The 16,724-nt window shown below is 48.2% G+C and overlaps 1 protein-coding gene across 1 annotated transcript in view; it reads left to right on the top strand.

The window, feature by feature from the left end:
* Positions 1–14,720, top strand: part of LOC118795757 (dynamin-like 120 kDa protein, mitochondrial) — a 30,167-nt gene extending 15,447 nt beyond the window's left edge. Inside the window, exons 22-32 of the mRNA XM_036554473.1 lie at positions 573–738; positions 1,173–1,325; positions 1,716–1,824; positions 2,036–2,115; positions 2,317–2,457; positions 2,774–2,890; positions 3,321–3,414; positions 4,249–4,359; positions 12,782–12,850; positions 13,176–13,855; positions 14,185–14,720. Of these exons, the coding sequence (XP_036410366.1) occupies positions 573–738; positions 1,173–1,325; positions 1,716–1,824; positions 2,036–2,115; positions 2,317–2,457; positions 2,774–2,890; positions 3,321–3,414; positions 4,249–4,359; positions 12,782–12,846 (1,036 nt within the window). The 3' untranslated portion in view covers positions 12,847–12,850; positions 13,176–13,855; positions 14,185–14,720. The remainder of the gene's footprint in view (positions 1–572; positions 739–1,172; positions 1,326–1,715; positions 1,825–2,035; positions 2,116–2,316; positions 2,458–2,773; positions 2,891–3,320; positions 3,415–4,248; positions 4,360–12,781; positions 12,851–13,175; positions 13,856–14,184) is intronic.
* Positions 14,721–16,724: the final 2,004 nt, after the last annotated feature.

Here is a 16,724-nt window from a genome sequence, read left to right as displayed (position 1 = left end):
CTGCTGCTGAATATGGGGTTAGTCAGTTTGTTTGTAAACCCCAACATTTTTAATGTGTCCATAGTGACCGCCTAGGAGTGTTGATCAATTAAATCGTTCAGAATCCTGACTAGAGTGATCCATGTGCTATGCAAGGATCTGGACCCTGATTTAAACCGTTCTTGTAGGCTTTTTGTGTCCAGACAACTTTGGAGCTGATGGACTACATACCCTGGACCTTTGACAGGAGGGGCTGACAGCACCGTAATTACCAAGCAAGGCTGGGTCTAAGTTAGGCTTTTCCAGGGGCAGTATAATGGCTGCATTTTGGAGGACAGGCAGTACAACTCCAGCTTACAAGAACTTACTTACAGTCTACAGTAATTGCAGGGCTTAGTTCTGACATACCTGTCTGAAATAATGGCATGAGAAAGGGACCTAATTTTAAAATAATGCTTGGACAAACCATTAAGGGATATTTCTGGAACACATTAGGGAGGGGCTCCAAGAAAATTGTGCTCGGACCCCCTCCCCAGCACACCCACTCTCAGTCCTGGTGCTGTGTTTGACCCCCCTCTCTTGCCCTTTCCCAGGGAGGCCATCCTCCAGAAGAAGCTTTGGGAGAGGATGCACACCCACGTCATCGAGAACATCTACCTGCCTGCCGCTCAGACCCTGGACTCGGGCACCTTCAACACCACCGTGGACATCAAGCTCAAACAATGGACAGATAAACAGCTACCACACAAAGCACTGGAGGTACTGACCACTGACTCACTGTACATAGTCACCCACACAGAAAACTGACCAATGACTATATACGGTCATCTATACAAGTATTCACTGTGCGTAATCACCAGTAAAAAATACTGACCACTGACTGTACACAGTCTTCTATACAGGTATTCACTGAACACATGGGCACCTATACAGCTGGTGACCACTTACTGTACACATGGTCACCTATACAGATAATGACTACCTACTGTACACACAGAGTCATGTCAAGATACTGGAAATACTGACAAGACAACACATTACGATCAAGCCAGCCTGTGCATACACTTAATGCTCTACACACTTTTGCTCTACACACAGGAGCCTGTTAGGTTTGCTGTCTCCTGATAGCGACCTGCTCAGTTTGCCCTACAGACAGGGGCCTGCTCAGTTCTTGTTTGTTGCCTTGTTTTCAGGTGGCCTGGGAAGCCCTGCAGGAGGAGTTCACTCGCTTCGTGTCGGAGAACAAAGGGAAGGAGCAGGACGACATCTTCGACAAGCTCAAGGAGGCCGTGAAGGAGGAGAGCATCAAGAGACACAAGTGGAATGAGCAGGCGGAGGAAAGCCTGGTACGGAAACGCGGTGTAACAGTCTCCCATTAGAGGGTTCCTGCATCAGTGCTGCTCTGTGTTAATAAGCTGAGGAATGGGCATATCTCAGGTGGTGCTGACGGCTAACCTATGCTGACCCGATCCGCCACGGCCCGGTTCAGAGTCTCAGGTGCAAAAGCTGAAACAGGTTAAGGCAAACTGATCCGCGCAGCTGCAGACCGTCGTCTGAGAAGGGTCACAGACTGGCCTAGCGAAAGATCACACTCTTGCTAACTAAACCTCTTACCGCAATCCTGAAACCTGCATGAAAGAAACCAGCGGGTTCCGGTTTCTGCTGGTTCAGCTCCAGGCTGCCCGGCTGGGGGCCGCAGTGAGAGCACCTTGTGAGGCGGCTGTGCTGTGTTTCAGAGGGTGATCCAGCACAATGCCCTGGAGGACCGCTCCATCACCGACAAGCCCCAGTGGGACGCCGCCATCCAGTTCATGGAGGAGACCCTACAGGCGCGCCTGAAAGACAGTACGCCCTCCCATTACAGTCACGGACACACTCACCCAGGGACACTTCTATTGTGTTTTCTATATGTTTTTTATTGGTTTGTTATTTGGAGTGAAATAATCGGTGTGCTTCTCAGCCTTTCAGTAATATTTTGAGAACATCACACGGTAGGCATTGGCACGTGGTCTGGTCCAGCTGATTCAAGTTTCACCAAAACCCTTTCTTATCCCAGCGGAGGGGGTCATCGGCGACATGGTGGGCCCTGGCTGGAAGCAGAGGTGGACACAGTGGAAGAGCCGCAGTCAGGAGCAGGTGAGTGGCCCCTACTTCAGACATCCAGCCTGGAGTCTGGGCTTTTCACTTTATATAAATCTGAGATTTGCACCTCTCTCTGGGGTGTCAGTGTGAAGTCTGGTGTGTGTCTGATTTCAAGGGAATGGGACTGTGAGAGTCTTTGTTCCGTTACTGGGTGCAGTGGCGGCCCTGCTCAGCGAGCTCCTCTCTTCCTTGTAGCATATCCGCAATGAGACCAAGAACGAGCTGGAGCGTCTGCTGAAGGTGCATGAAGACCACACTGCCTACCTGGCCAACGACGAGGTTACCACCGTGCGCAAGAACCTGGAGGCCCGCGGGGTGCAAGTGGATCCCATACTGGTCAGTCCAATCTACAGCAGGGCTCCTTGGGTATGCAGGGTCTGTAGGGCTACTCAGCCCTGGTCCTGGAGGGCTGAGGTGTCTGCAGGGCTACTTAACTGTAGTCCTGGAGGGGGCGCAGTGTCTTCAATGACTTCTGAAGATTCACATCAATCAATAAATACTGACTCAAATGGACATACTTTAAGTGTGTTTAATTAACACGATGATCAGTGCCTCCTGGTCATGGTGAAGAGCTCTGTGTCTGAGTGGTTGTTGTCTGACAGTGGGATGTGTCTGTGGTCCCCCCCCCACGTGCTCATTGGTTCCACTCCAGATAAAAGACACCTGGCACCAGTTGTACCGACGGCATTTCCTGCAAAGGGCGCTGTCTCACTGTAACCTGTGCCGGAGGGGCTTCCACTACTACCAGAGGAACTTTGAGGACTCAGAGGTGAGGAATTACAGTCAGAGATTTATTTATTAATTTATCACCAATGAGACCGTGCAAACTACATTCTTTCCTGATCCAGCCAAGGAGTTCCTGATGTTATTTATATTGTTTAACGGGGAAGAATTGTGCAGTGCAGAAACATTGAATGTAAATTTTTTTAAAAGATCTTCTGTACACTGTCTAATATAATGTAAATTTCTGTTCATCACAAACCATTTGATGTTACTGTTTTACACTGTATTTCTAACATATAGCCAGCCTGGGTTCCAGCTGATGCAATGAACTGGCCTTACTATCTGCTGCATTGACCAAACCAAACAAACAATTAACTGTTAAATGGCTGGTTTAGTCAGTTAATTTTTTTTTATCAGTCAGGAATATTAACACTGAAGTGGAATGACATGAGTGGTTATGTACATTGCTTGTACAGCTGGACTGTCACGATGTGGTTCTGTTCTGGAGGATCCAGAGGATGCTGGGAATCACAGCAAACACGCTGAGGCAGCAGCTGACCAATGCCGAAGGTAGGGTGGATCAACTGATCTGGGATCAGCTGCACTCTGGCACCTTATCATCGTACCTTCCTTATATCAGCAAACTGCAAGGGTTGGCTGATCTGGGTTCAGCTGCACAACGGCCCATCACTCCTTGTCGGTTTGCCAGGTCCATTTCATTTACATTTAGTCATTTATCAGGCACTCTCATCAAGAGCAGGCTACAAAATAAGAAGACAAAATGCATCTAATAGCAGAGTGATGTAAGACAGCCACATATATGCATTATATGTTTAGAGAATCATTTTTCCCCAGTAAGGAGACATACGTGCATAACATAATGACCTCACATTCAGCATTACTGTGTATATATACATTTTCATTTTTCTAGGAGAAGTGATGAACTGGTTGGACATTGTCATGTCTGACAGTATAGAGTATATTTACGTATTTATGTGTTCACTCTTTAAAGTTGCAAAATTATCCTTTGTGAGATTCTAATTTTAACAGCCTGGAATAAAAGCTATGGTCCATTCTTATGAATGAGTCTGGTTCATAATAAATGCCAAGGAAGATAAACCTTCACTCTCTTTTATTATATTTTAATTTATACTTTGATTACTCAGTTTATTGTAGAGTGAATACTGCCTAAATTAGGCACCCTTACAGGAACAAGCTTTCATTAGTTTAAAGGTCTGCTGTTATATTACACAACCTTGGGAAAGTCCATTGCAGATGGCAATGGTAGACATGATATCCATCCCTGTTCTCGATAGCCATGCTAGCGGGGTGGGCTCTTTGTGACTGTGCTTGGCGGGTGGGTTCTCCATGACTGTAGTTGACGGCCAATGTCTCTGGCCTCAGTGCGGCGCCTGGAGAAGAACGTGAAGGAGGTTCTGGAGGACTTCGCGGAAGACTCGGAGAAGAAGAGTCAGCTGATCACGGGCAGGAGGGTGCAGCTGGCCGAGAACCTGAGTGAGTCGTCGCGGACGTACGGTGCTCAGACGTCAGAATGTGAATGAGTGAAATGTGTGAATGAGTGAATGCATGAATGTAATTAGCAGTGGAGGGTCAGGCTTCATAAACTGTGTTATGGGTGGAGCAACCACACGCAGTCACTGACTTGTTTTAACAGAGCAGAACTGTATCAGACAATCACTTCCAGTATGACCCCATTTTGGAGCTGATGAACCCCCACTTTTCCTTCTCTTGTTGAAAGGCCTGTGACTGCGAAGTCAATGTGAAATAGGTAGCGCACATGCATATGTGTTAGTGCTATAAGAGTTAGCGGTGTCACTGAGAACAGTTATAGCACATACATTGGGGAATTGGTTACAGGGAACTGCTGTTCAGAAAAATACAGCTTCCTGTTTTCTTTGTGCTCATTTGGAAGAGTGACGCTTTTATAAAAGTTTTATGACAATGCGATAAATGCAGCTGTTAAATATCCCCTTCGTGTGTGACGGGAGGTGAGACCCTGAGAGTGCGGGTGGAATACCTTGTGGGGGTTGGAAAGGCCAGCAGAGGGAGACATTAGTCAGAGAAAGGAGAAGAGCTTTCAGAATGGTTTGTTCTGACGAATTAATGAAGAATGAATTGCTGAAATACTCATCACCCTGATGTGATGCAGATAAGCATTAGGCTGTCTGTTAAGTTATGATGTGCTTCTGAAGTTAGGTTCACTGACAGTTTAGTTTCAATGCAGGAGGACATCTTAATCCTGACATATTGACTCATATTGATATTTGTCTATGCCAAAGTGGCATCTTTCTCTCGGATGAGATCTTTACCATTTAAGATGCTGAATAAATACTGGACCCATTCAGTTTAAGCATCTTGCTGAACAGGAGAACAGTAATGCTTTGCTGAGGCTTAAAACCTGCAATCCTTTGACTTCAAGTCTTTTCTTTACCATATAACCTGGAGGCACAGCATTTGTGGGAATGTGTGCTTGCAGTGAATAATCTTAGGCAGTGTGTGTGAATACAGTACACACTCTTTAGGAATGTGTGTGAATACAGTAGACACTCTTTGGAAATGTGTGTGAATATAGTGCACATCTTGTCACTTTCTGTTCTCTGTGGCGGTTTGATTTTTAAATTGCTGTCTGGCGGAGAGGAGAGGGTGCTCTTCAGGAGCATGTAGGCTGACACACGCAGCACCCCGGTTAAAACGACCTTCGTTTAAAAGACGGCAATTTGTGGGCTCGGCAGACAGGCCACCATCCATGTCTCCACTCCAGGGCAGTGGTTAACTACACTCTGCCTGCAGCCCAAATTGGAGTCCTCTTTCAGATGACACGAGGTTAGCGTAATGGCTTTTTAACATTTGTGGCCTGAGGCACGAAACTTGCCTTTTTTTCTGTCAAATTATCTCTTTTTTTATGGCTGCAGGGTTGACCTTTATTAAACCCCTTGGAAGCCATGATTTTACAGAACCAGGGCTAACATCATGAATCCTTAAATAGTATCCCCCTCTAAAATTGTAGTGTGAAGGTGGGGATTATGAGTTACTTAAAGTTGACATTATGAACATTGTGTTTAAAAGTGTACTCTTTATGATCACAGTAAAACATACAGCAATCCAGGTCACCCGAAAGTGTTTGAGCTGGAGCTACAAACAAGCTCTTCAGTAAGAAGAATCGGCGAGTTAGCGCTGCGGTCACGTGACCAGATGTGTTCGGCACAGTCCCGTCGGGCCCTTTGAGCACGTGTGGGGCGCCCCGCCGGTCACGTTCCCAAAATAAGTGACCTCATGCCGAGGTGCGGCACGTCCGCCGTGTCTCTCCCGAGCGAGACACGCATCCACACAGGATGTGCTCGTGTTTGGAAGCGGGACGTTTCCCTTCAGCGGGGGTGACTCACCGGACCAGACGTCCGGGCGCAGCATGTGGCGTTGGGGGCGTCCTGCTGCTGGGGATTCTTTAATCATTAGCGATGCTGGCGGAGAGGTGGAACAGACAGCACTGTGTGTTTCTCTGTGTGGGATATGCTAATAAAGGCAAGCCCAGGCAAGATGACGGGGTCTGTCGTCCTGGCAGCCGGCTGCGGCTAGCACGCGGGGAAAAACGCTCTCCCGCGGCGATCAGCTGAAACCCATTGCTGGGAAGAGGACGGTAAATGATAACGGGAAGCCCTCGGCTAAACAGAAGAAGCCTTCAAAGGCACGCCGGGTGTTGAACCCCGGCGCCGCTGAGCGTTTAACCGTAAATGGTCATCAGACGTGGCCATGCTGGCGGTGGTTTTCGGAGGAGGGCGAAGCCCCCGAAGCCCCGAGCCTGCAGGAGTTCTGCTGAGGTGAACAGGGAGACGTGGCAGCGTGCCGGCTCCTTCCTGCCGCCGGGCACCCACTGGCAGTCCGTATTTAAAGCACTCGCTTCACTTCCTCCACACTGTGAGTTCCCGGTAACATCAGCGCAGAGCTAAAAAGAGCATTCGAGCGGAGCTCTGGCGGAGGGGGGGGGGCTTGGGGTTTGGTTTGTTCCTGGGCCTGCCTGGGCAGGGGGACAGCGTGGCCCAAGCTTGACCCCGCTCAGGGAGGGAGAGGACATCCAGACGCCCAGCACGGCGTGCCCAGGCTTGCCCAGTGGAGTGCTCTGGAGACGGTCTGTTGTAGGTGTCAGGGGGTAAAGTCCATGTCCAGGCTGGCTGGCCCGTCTGTCTTTTTTGAAAAAGGGGAATGTGGGGTGCTCCGTTGGCCAGGCCTGGGGGGCGTTAGCAGCGTGCCCTCACGTGCGGCCGTTCTGGGTTCCCTCAGGAAGGGCTAGAGGACGCCAGAGCATGCCCCTGTGCTGTGCTCTGAGCATAAGCCCCGCCCCACCGTGCTCATTCAGTGGCAGTTACTCTCAGCGCTCACAGGTGACCGAAGACTAGAGTAAAGCCAGCTTTGTTAAAGCTTCATCACCGTGGAAACAAGACAGCATTGCAAGCCTGTTAGCATTTTGTCCAACTGTTTTTTTTTACCTATCAAATCTGTTTGTGACTTTATAGGTTGGTAGACTGATAAGCTGTAGGCTAGACTGCTCTCTCCTTCCCTGACCTCTGCAGCAAACTCTCCCAGAGTCTCAGGGAGTGATGTGGTGTTTAAATGACACATGCTTTTCCCGCAGAGCTGTCCTTTTCCTCTGTACAGTGCACCCTCTCCCCCCTCTCCCAGTATAAACAGTTTACTAGAACCTGACACCGCTGGCAGCCATCGGGGGCTCTATCTAACAGCAGGCCGGGGGATGGGAGGTTGGGGGGGGGTAGGAGGGGAATGGTTCTCGTCAGACGGAGGCCGCCGCTCTCTGAAGTGCCGAAAACGCTGGAGAAGAGCCAGCCGCGTGCATCTGCCAGAGCTCTGTTTGCGGAAGGGGGAGCTTATCGATTATCAGACACGAGGACATGAAGCAGGCTAGGCGAGGTGAGGCGGGGATCGCGGCGCTAAGCCCCAGCGCATTCCTCTCCGGGCCTCCGCTCGCCGTATGAAGCCACGGCCCAGCCCTGACGGATGGCAGGCGGCCTCTCTCTCTGCTCCTTCATGTCCGCCTGCCGGGTCTCTCTCCCAGGGGGGTCTGTACTCAGGGGGGGCTGTGTTGCCTGAGGATCGCAGCTGACATACGCTGGCCAGTAGGGGGCAGCAGTGTGACGTAGGCATTTAAGAGCTGAGTTTGGAGCCCATGGGATACAGGTTCGATTAGCAGGTGGAGGCCTGCCGTTGTACCCTTGAGTAAAGTCCTGAACGTGAAGTTTAGTAAATATCCTATGTTGGTGAGTAGTGATTTTTAGAGGTAAAAAAGGACTGTTTTATCCTTAACATTAACTTAATTTCCATTGTTAGAGGGGAAGGCAAAAAATGAAATGCTGTCTAAGCCATTATCCCATCATGAAGCAGACAGAACACATATGGCTGTAACCTGCTCTCCAAGTCATGAGGCTCCTGCAAAAGATTAATGAGCTGCAGCTTTCAGTTTCCTCTCCAGCCAATGAACTACCTCCCTTCTGAACTCACCTACCAGCCAATCAATCACCTCCCCTCTGAACTCACCTACTAGCCAATCAATCACCTCCAGTCTGACTTTACCGAAAGCCCAGCCACCTCTCAAATTGAGTCACATTCATAAAAACGTAGAAATGTACCACTCTGCACAATCCTCTGTTTCCCTGACCTTCTGCATACATTTTTACTTGTTGCGTTTCTGCTTATTCATTGATTGTAAATTAGAATTTAAAGGAATGATTATGCTTTCAGATGTATTTTTGAGTTAAATCTGTGTATAAAATTTAGAATTTATATTCGCTAAAGTTCTGTTGAATTCTCAATGGTGGTGTTGAAGTTAGGATTAGGGTTGGGGTCAGTGTTAGGGTTAGGGTTAGGTTCACGGTTAATTTTAGGGTTAGAATTAAGGTTAGTGTTGGTGGGAAGGTTAGAGCGTTGGGAGTAATATTGTGGTTAGGTTTGTGGTTCGGGTAACCATTGGTGTCTGGCTTAATATTGGTTAGTCTTAATAAAGGTTAGGGTTGTTGGTAGGGGTAGGATATTGGTTGGTAATGGGGTTAGTGTTGGGTAAGTGTTGGGGTAAACCTTTGGGGTATTTGTGGGCAGGATTGCTTTGGGAGAACCTGCCTCTTAGGACAGATCGTCCTGTGTGCCGCCAGACCATTGTTACTGCAGGTTGCTGCCTCCCTGGCTGGTTCGTTCCCTCACAGTATAAAGCACACAGAGCCACCCTGCACTGCAGCCTTGATGTTAAATGCACATTGCAGAGACCGCTGTGGGACAGATAGGCGTTTGCTGCACTCAGACAGAGGAATAGGAAACCGCGTCGGAGCAGCTGGAAAGAGATGGGCCTGTCCAGTTCCTGGCTGTGGGGTCCTAGTCATGACCCTGTTTTAGAGGCTGAGAAACACACGGGCAGACCCCCCAGCGCATTCTGGTCCCTCCGACTGTCCATTCACCCCCCATCTGTTTCGGGGACTGTGGGGAGGTCCCGCTCTCGTAAATCTGTCACCGGCAGCGGTGAGCTATGTGGCTCCTCTGAATGGATGTCCCATTGGGTGGGTTTCCTTTCTCTCGCAGACGTTAAAAAAAGGCAATTCAAAGATGTGCTTTTTCCTGTGAGGAGGGTTCGGTGGGAAACGGGCGGCTGTGTGGTGGAGGAGAGGGAAAACCCCACATGACCCACGCTTCCGCCCGACGGCCCCGCTCTGTAAAGGTACCATATGACCCCCTGACCCCAGGGTCAGTGTGTCTGTCCCTTTAGCCCTGTCTGGCCCAGAGATGAGAGCTACTGGGAGGAGTTTAAGAAACATTTCCCTCAAAGATTCTGTACGGGGACAAGATGCTAAACGATTTATATTTAACATTGAAACCTGACACCAAATATTCCAGTTCCTCAGCAACTTCCATAGCTGAACCGAGAGAGAGTAATCTTATGGATTAACAGTCTCTGCTGTTGCCGCTAGTGTTTGGAAAACCCATCTGTGGGGCGCCCTGTAATAATAATTATTATTCTAATAATAGTAATTACAGGGTAGGTGTGTCACATTATCACCTTTTAATGCCTAGTTACAAAGCTTTCTCTCAGCACAGTGAGTAACTCAGCTTTGATACTTTGAACTTCCCATTCCTCTTTCTTCTTTTCATTTTTGCCCTCCTTCTCAACCCACTCTCACCTTCCTCAGGGTGTGACAAAAAGTGCAGCTGATTGAGAGATCAGGGTGGAAAATTATTGGTGGAAAGACCAGCGTCGACATGCCTGCCTCATTCTTAGGTATCGTGGCCAAGCCTGTCCAGCTTGGCAGCCACTTGCAAGGCTCCTTAACCAAAGTTTGCCAATGATAATTTGTGTAAAATAGCTGCTAGTGTCATGTTGCGGGTCCGCATCAGTATAGCATACCTAAAGTGACATCTGGCAGGTGGGTATTTCCATGACTGCTGGATGTTGGGGTAGAGATTAGCAACTACACACAGCTACACTGCCAAGTAATAAGTCTGTTTGGTGGAATGAGACTTTGCTGTAAACTTCATCCGGATGCAGTTCATTAGGTTCTAAGGGTTTATTAGGCCAGGTCTTTTTGGCCTTTTTCAGGCCACGTTGGAATTGTTCTGTTACTATGTTATATTAAAAGTCTCATATAACTGTTCTGTATGAAATGGATAGCATTTCCTTTGTACGGTCCTCACTTCCTCACCCGGGCCCGGCCCTGTCCCCGGGTTCTGCCGACCTCGCCTCTTTGTTAGCCAGGCATTCCATTGGGCCACGCTGTTCCAGGCTCTAATTACAGGCCAATTATCGGCTTTGGCTGCTACCGCTGCGCCATGCGCAGGGAGGGCACAGGGGCACGAATGTGGTGGTGAAAGAGATATCATTTCATGTGGAGATCAGGGGAGGGAAGGAGGGGGGGGCTGAATAGGACATGCTTCACAACAGTGTCAATGAAAAGGGCCTTCTGGGATAGGGCCCCCGAGGATTATGGGAATATTCATGACCAGATAAAGGGGGGCCCATGAATCGATGCATGGAGGAGCTCATCTTTTAGGTAAACAGCGCCCCGAATGGGGGGGGGGGTTTAAATCCGCTTTCTGAGATGACTGTGTCCATTCGTGTCGTATCTCTTCACAGCGACAAATAAAGTTCTGTTTCAGCCCTTTTCTGCTGTGCCGCCCTGCATTCGTGCCCTCCGGTAAACAGATGGTGGCTGAGAAAAGAATCAGCCCTCACACAGTACTCCTGTGTTACCAAAGCAGCACTCTTGCCCAAACACACTGGCCTTCTCTCCCTTTGAAGACCACCCGCTACAGAACCTCAAAACATGGAGCTAACTTCTCACAGTTTGACAGTTTGAAAACGGATAAGCTGAAAACTCAAGTGTGCTTGGGAGAAAGCCATGTTTGTTTGCTGCTCTTAAGTTGGTGCCATGAAGTAAGTTGCCACCATTGGACTTAGGGACATGTGTTTGGCTTTGATGATTCCAGAGATTGTTTGTGCTTTTTGTAGAGGGTTTCACTGCTTCACTGTGGTGCTTTTCAGCACTGAGATGTTCAGTTTCATAGCTTCTGTAGGGTTTTCCTGTAAAATGAAGATGACTTCTGTCTGTTTTCCATATCCAACCCTACTATTCAAGGTAACTTATCTGATTGACCACCCAGCAACCTTGATATTTATTGGCTATTTCTGACAGCCCAACTGCACCACTGAATGGCTTTTGTACTTCAGTGTACTGCAGTCAGATGGGCTTCCTATAAACTCACTGTATTTCAGACACATCACCTGCCTTCATGGTGTTTACGAGGAAAACGAGATTTGGAAAGAGATGCTTTTCTCTTTCGGCTGAACGCTTTATGACAATGCACTCCACTGACATTTTCTATTTTGTTTTATTTAATGCTGTTGTGTGAATAAACAGGAAGCATTCTCCAGAGAAATATTAATACTCTATTTGCAGCCTTATCATTCTGGCTGTGTGTAGAATGGACCTGGCCTTTTACTGTAAGGGTTGTTTAAAGTTTAAAGTTTATTTATCCTTATTATTCTTGCACTTACTCTTGAGCATGTCAGTCTACCACTTAAAAGACCTGATCCTCTGATGGAGGAGAGTTCGGGGACACATCAGAAAAACGACTTTTGGATTGGGTGGATGAACTTAACATCCTTTCACTGTATTTAATTTACAGATTATTTCAAATGAAGGGAAAACTGCAACTTTGCAGTTTTTATTGAATAGAAACAGCTCATTGCCATCAAGTGGCGTGTGAGTGTGTGCGTGAGTGTGAATGACTGTGGTCTGGTGGTACTTCTGGAAGCATGTCGCAGAAATCGTGACAGCAGTTTGTCTGTGACCACACGCCAGCCTGTCTTGGCGCGTCTGGTCTCTCTGAGTTGTTCTGTCATTTCATTGTGTGTTTGAAGTCATTTGAGATTGAGAGAGCCTAGCATTTAGTGTGGTGTCATATGAGAATAAATTGTTAAATCCGAGGTCATGTGTTCTCAATGGCAGAGGATGTACTCATGGCAATGGAGTGAGTGAGTGAGTGAGTGAGTCTGTGTCTTTTTCTCTCAAGCTCACTCTCTCTGTCTTTCTCTGTGTCATTCATGCTCAGTCTTTTCACTGTCTGATATTTGAATTTTTTTTTTTAGGTCCAGAAACTCACTTGGATTGTACCAAAGCAGATGCGCATGTGACATTCCTCAGATATAGGGTGAAAGTGGAGGCTGGCAAAAAAAAAAAAAGAAAAATAGTCTGCCACACTGGTGTATAGCTGCTGAAATAAGTGATTTATTAAGTGAGACAGGACAGTCTTTCAACCAGAGTATGAAGTATCGCTGTAATGGTTCAGGCCTTTGGACCACAGAGGAGGCTTTTGGTGCTTTGGCAAATTCACTAATCCCGTGTCTGTCTGTGCTTCCTTTTCTCAGAAAAAGTCAGAGAGATCCAGGAGAAACTGGATGCCTTTATAGAAGCCCTTCATAAGAGCAAGTAATGAGGCAAGTACTTAAGTCATCTGTCATTATTTCTCATGCACTTGTTTGAATAGTACATATGACAAGTTCAGGAGACTTCAGTCAAAGCTTGCAAATACTGTTATTAAATTTGTGGGTGGCTATGCCTGCTTTTAAGTTGGCTCATGAATGCTTTTGACACTACAAATACTGCTCACTTCATTGAAATATTATGGTTTTTGCTTGGTTTAAATGTGTGTTTAAGTCAGCACAACATCTACACGAAAAACATTAACACAAGTGACACAAAACTCATCTTTTGTCCGTTTGCTCATTGTGTATACTGAAATGTGTGGCTGATCTTTCTCAGGTTTTTAAGCATGGCCATCAGTGGAAAGCAGTGGAGCGAGTGACTGCCTATCATCGAAGACGAACGAGTCCTTCCTGGAAACGACCTCTGACCTTTTATCTTTTCTCTTGTCTGATGTGAACACTGCCTGCTGTGATTGAGAGTACCACGATCTGAGGACTGTGGAAGCAAGGCGAGATGGAGCCTGTACAGTAGAGCACTTTTGCATTTCTGGACGAACGTCACTTTCACGGCAGTTTTCCACCGATGGTGCTGCAACACTCGTCCTTTGTTCGTAGAAGATGTGATCTTCGGGTTCACCAAAAGCTGGTCTCCTGCTCACAGGAAATCTGCTGTCAGGGAGAGGGGGAGACGCACTCTTTGCTATGACTGGATCAAATAGTAGAGGGAGACCGCATGGGGAAAATGGCCGTTCCTTCACAAGTCTTTATGAAGCTGTGCTGATACACCACGGTACATCTGTCAGTGATTGATGGGAGAAGGCAGGTGGAGGTTGGTAGGCGTGAACAGACCTTGAGAAACTGGACTGGATGGACTTTGCAGTGAGTCTGACACAGGGAAGGGGCCAGGACCACAGCCACATCCTCCACTGACTCAGTGGCTCAGTCTAAGCAGTAACTAGATCATCACTCCCATTCTGTATGTGTGTGTCCTGTGCTGTGCTTGTATCATGCAGAATGGTAAGTATAGACATAGTTTGGAGGTTTGCAGGATAGCACCTTTTTCAGGCTGCTCACAAGGACTAAAGGGATTGCCTTTGCAATAGTCAGTCTGCATCACTATGTATAGCACTTACTTTGTAGCAGCTGGGAATTTGTCTTAACAGCACTGTTTTAGAGAGGTTAGAAAGAGGGTCTCATTTGAATGTGTGCTTCTGTCCCAAACTTAGGGATTTGTTATGAGAGGAAGCCTGGTATGTACACTACAGCTTTGTTAGTGAGCAGAGCCTAGCAGGATGATGTCCTCATAGGAACCATGTGTTTGTTCTTGTCCTGTTGTGTCCCTACAGCCAGGACACTTTTGACATGCCCCAGCTACAAGTAGTCCTCAGAATCGTGACCCCAGCGTGGCTCATTTTGGGTTTCTGTTAGCGGTCTCCTTTTACGGCCCTATGGGCGGGGCGTTAACACAGTGGGGGCGGAGAGTTGCTTTTCCCGACTCGGACCGTTTTTATGGGAGAGCGAACATCAGGAAGGAGGAACGGAACGTGCGATCACCTCAAGTGGAGCTACCAACACGCACAAACATGCTCAGATCAGTGGAACAGGCTCTGCTCAGTGGAGTCTCTCTCCTTTACAGGTACCTACAGTGACAGTGACAGTCTTACTCCCCAGCCAGTAAGATCCTCCGGGTGGGCAAAGGTTCGGGAGCAGGTCACGAGAAGGAAACTGTCACACCGGATTCCATACGTCCACATGTATGAATGCTAAAACCCAAAAGCTGTGTACATGGGAATGAAATTAAACTCACTAATTGTGTCACTGTTTGGAGGGATCAGCAGTGCGCTGTTCTTGTATTATTATATTATTATTATTCCACCGGTGTAAAGATGTGCTTTTGTTGTTGTAGAGTTCTCATCTGCTTTATCTCAGTTGTGGGCTTGCATGTTGTTATCCCATGGTATGTGAATTATTTATTAAATATGATTACACTTAAGAATAAACAAAAACATGAATGAAGTGTCATTTCACGTGCATTTGTCTTCCGACATTCCCTCTTGAATGAGAAGCCCAGCACAGAGCAGGCTGAGCTGAGCCCTAAGGCAGTGCATGGAGCCACTGCACTAATGGCCAGCTGATGGGTCACGCTGGGGATGGAGGTCTCTAACCAGAGCTTCCTCCCGCTCCTCGGGATGGCCAGACTGCTGCTGGCATCTCCATCCTGCCCTAGCGCGAGAGGGGAGGGTGAGACCCGGCTCCTTGTTTGATAAGGGCCCTCTGGGTCATGTGCACCCAGCACCGACTTACCGTTTCCACATCTCTGAGAGTGCGGCCACATTCCCTGATTCCCGCCCTGCGACTTCATACAAACATAAAGAAATGTGCAGGTCGCCACACCCAGCCCCCCCCCCCCCCCCCCCCCCCCCGCCCACCACCAGCCCACCCTCCCCATGGGGAATCCCTTTGTGATATGAGACGGCCACCTTGACGTCCGGAGGCGGACGGGCCGCGGCCACCATTATCATCTCCAAAGCCGCCCACATTGACTGATAGCCCGGGCCACCCGGCCGCCGCCGTTGTGTCCTAGCTATTATGCGGGTGACACAAAGAGGCCGAGGTCTGGTTAAGGCCTGCCGTGTCTGGCAGCCAGGCGGACGGTCACAAAGCGTCACCCCCCCCCCCCCCTCCCAGGAAGGACCGTCCTGCTCCGTGTGGCCTTTTTGTGTCTCTTGCTCTGTTTTTCCAGGAGTTGCTGAATGGACAGTGAGGGGGGGGCAGTGTGAGTGAATTCCACAATTCAGGGGGCGGACAGAAACAGACATGTCCCCGTTTGTTTGCAGGCTTGTCGGAGGGATGGGGCGACCCCTCCTCCGCCGCCCTTTGACCCCTGTGGGCTCGGGTTCCTCTGCAGGTTATCGGAGGTGTACAGGCCTGGTGTGTAGATGACAGAACAGGCGGGTTCGGACAGAGGACATTGCGTGCAGCGACAGTCACCGGTACTGCGAAACAGGTGGGGAGAGGTCAGCCTTGTCGTCATATTTTCAGGGTTTGAATGAGAGATCAGCCTGATAGAAAGATGTGAATGCACCAGGATTACCCCTGCAGGTTCTCAGTGGCATAAAAAATGATTGAAAGCAAGTTGATGAGACCTTTGTAATCCTGTATAAGGTTGAACCACCGGCACATTAGCAGCGGGCGGATGATAAACTGGAGTGCTTTAGATTCGTGTTACCGTGTTGAACTGTTTGCCAGAGGTGGATGTTTCCTGGATGTAGGAGCACTGCTTTGCGCTGTCTCCTGGGGCTAATGCTTTATGCGGCCTGGAATAAAAGTAACCGCTTCCTCCTGTTACAGCGAGGTGCCTGTTTCAGTGCTGGTGTCGGCCAGGTCACTGCCAGGTCAGAGGGGTTAACACCCCCCAGCCCCCAACACTCCCAAAATGTCCCGTGACCTTAAATCATGATTAATGTCCAACTGCCTAAAACCTTATTTCCTCATTTAAATCATATATCCAGATGCATTGCAGGAAGAGTTTGTGCCAATATTGTTTGTTAATCTATGAAACAAACCTTCAGGGCACTTTAACTGTCCTTCCTTGAAAGGAGACTGAGTTTTTGTCTGTGGGTTTATGTCTACGTTATGTTTATTTATATTTGTGAGGGTTGTAGTTAGAGATACTCAGTGCAGTTTCTCTCAATTGAAACCAGTGGCATAGGTTTGAGTGGCCCCAACATTACTGGATTTTCTCAGCAGTCAGCCAAAAGGAAAAGCAAAAAAATAAACAAAATGACATCACCCAGCAATTCCCGGACGGGGGGGAGATTATTATAAATGAATTAGTGCTATTGTGGGAGGAAATCGGGACAGATAATGAATTATTGATGGCGAA

Source organism: Megalops cyprinoides, chromosome 20 (assembly GCF_013368585.1).
Source record: "Megalops cyprinoides isolate fMegCyp1 chromosome 20, fMegCyp1.pri, whole genome shotgun sequence".
Taxonomy (NCBI): domain Eukaryota; kingdom Metazoa; phylum Chordata; class Actinopteri; order Elopiformes; family Megalopidae; genus Megalops; species Megalops cyprinoides.
Note: the sequence above shows the minus strand (reverse complement) of the source record. Positions and strands in the feature narration are given on the sequence as shown.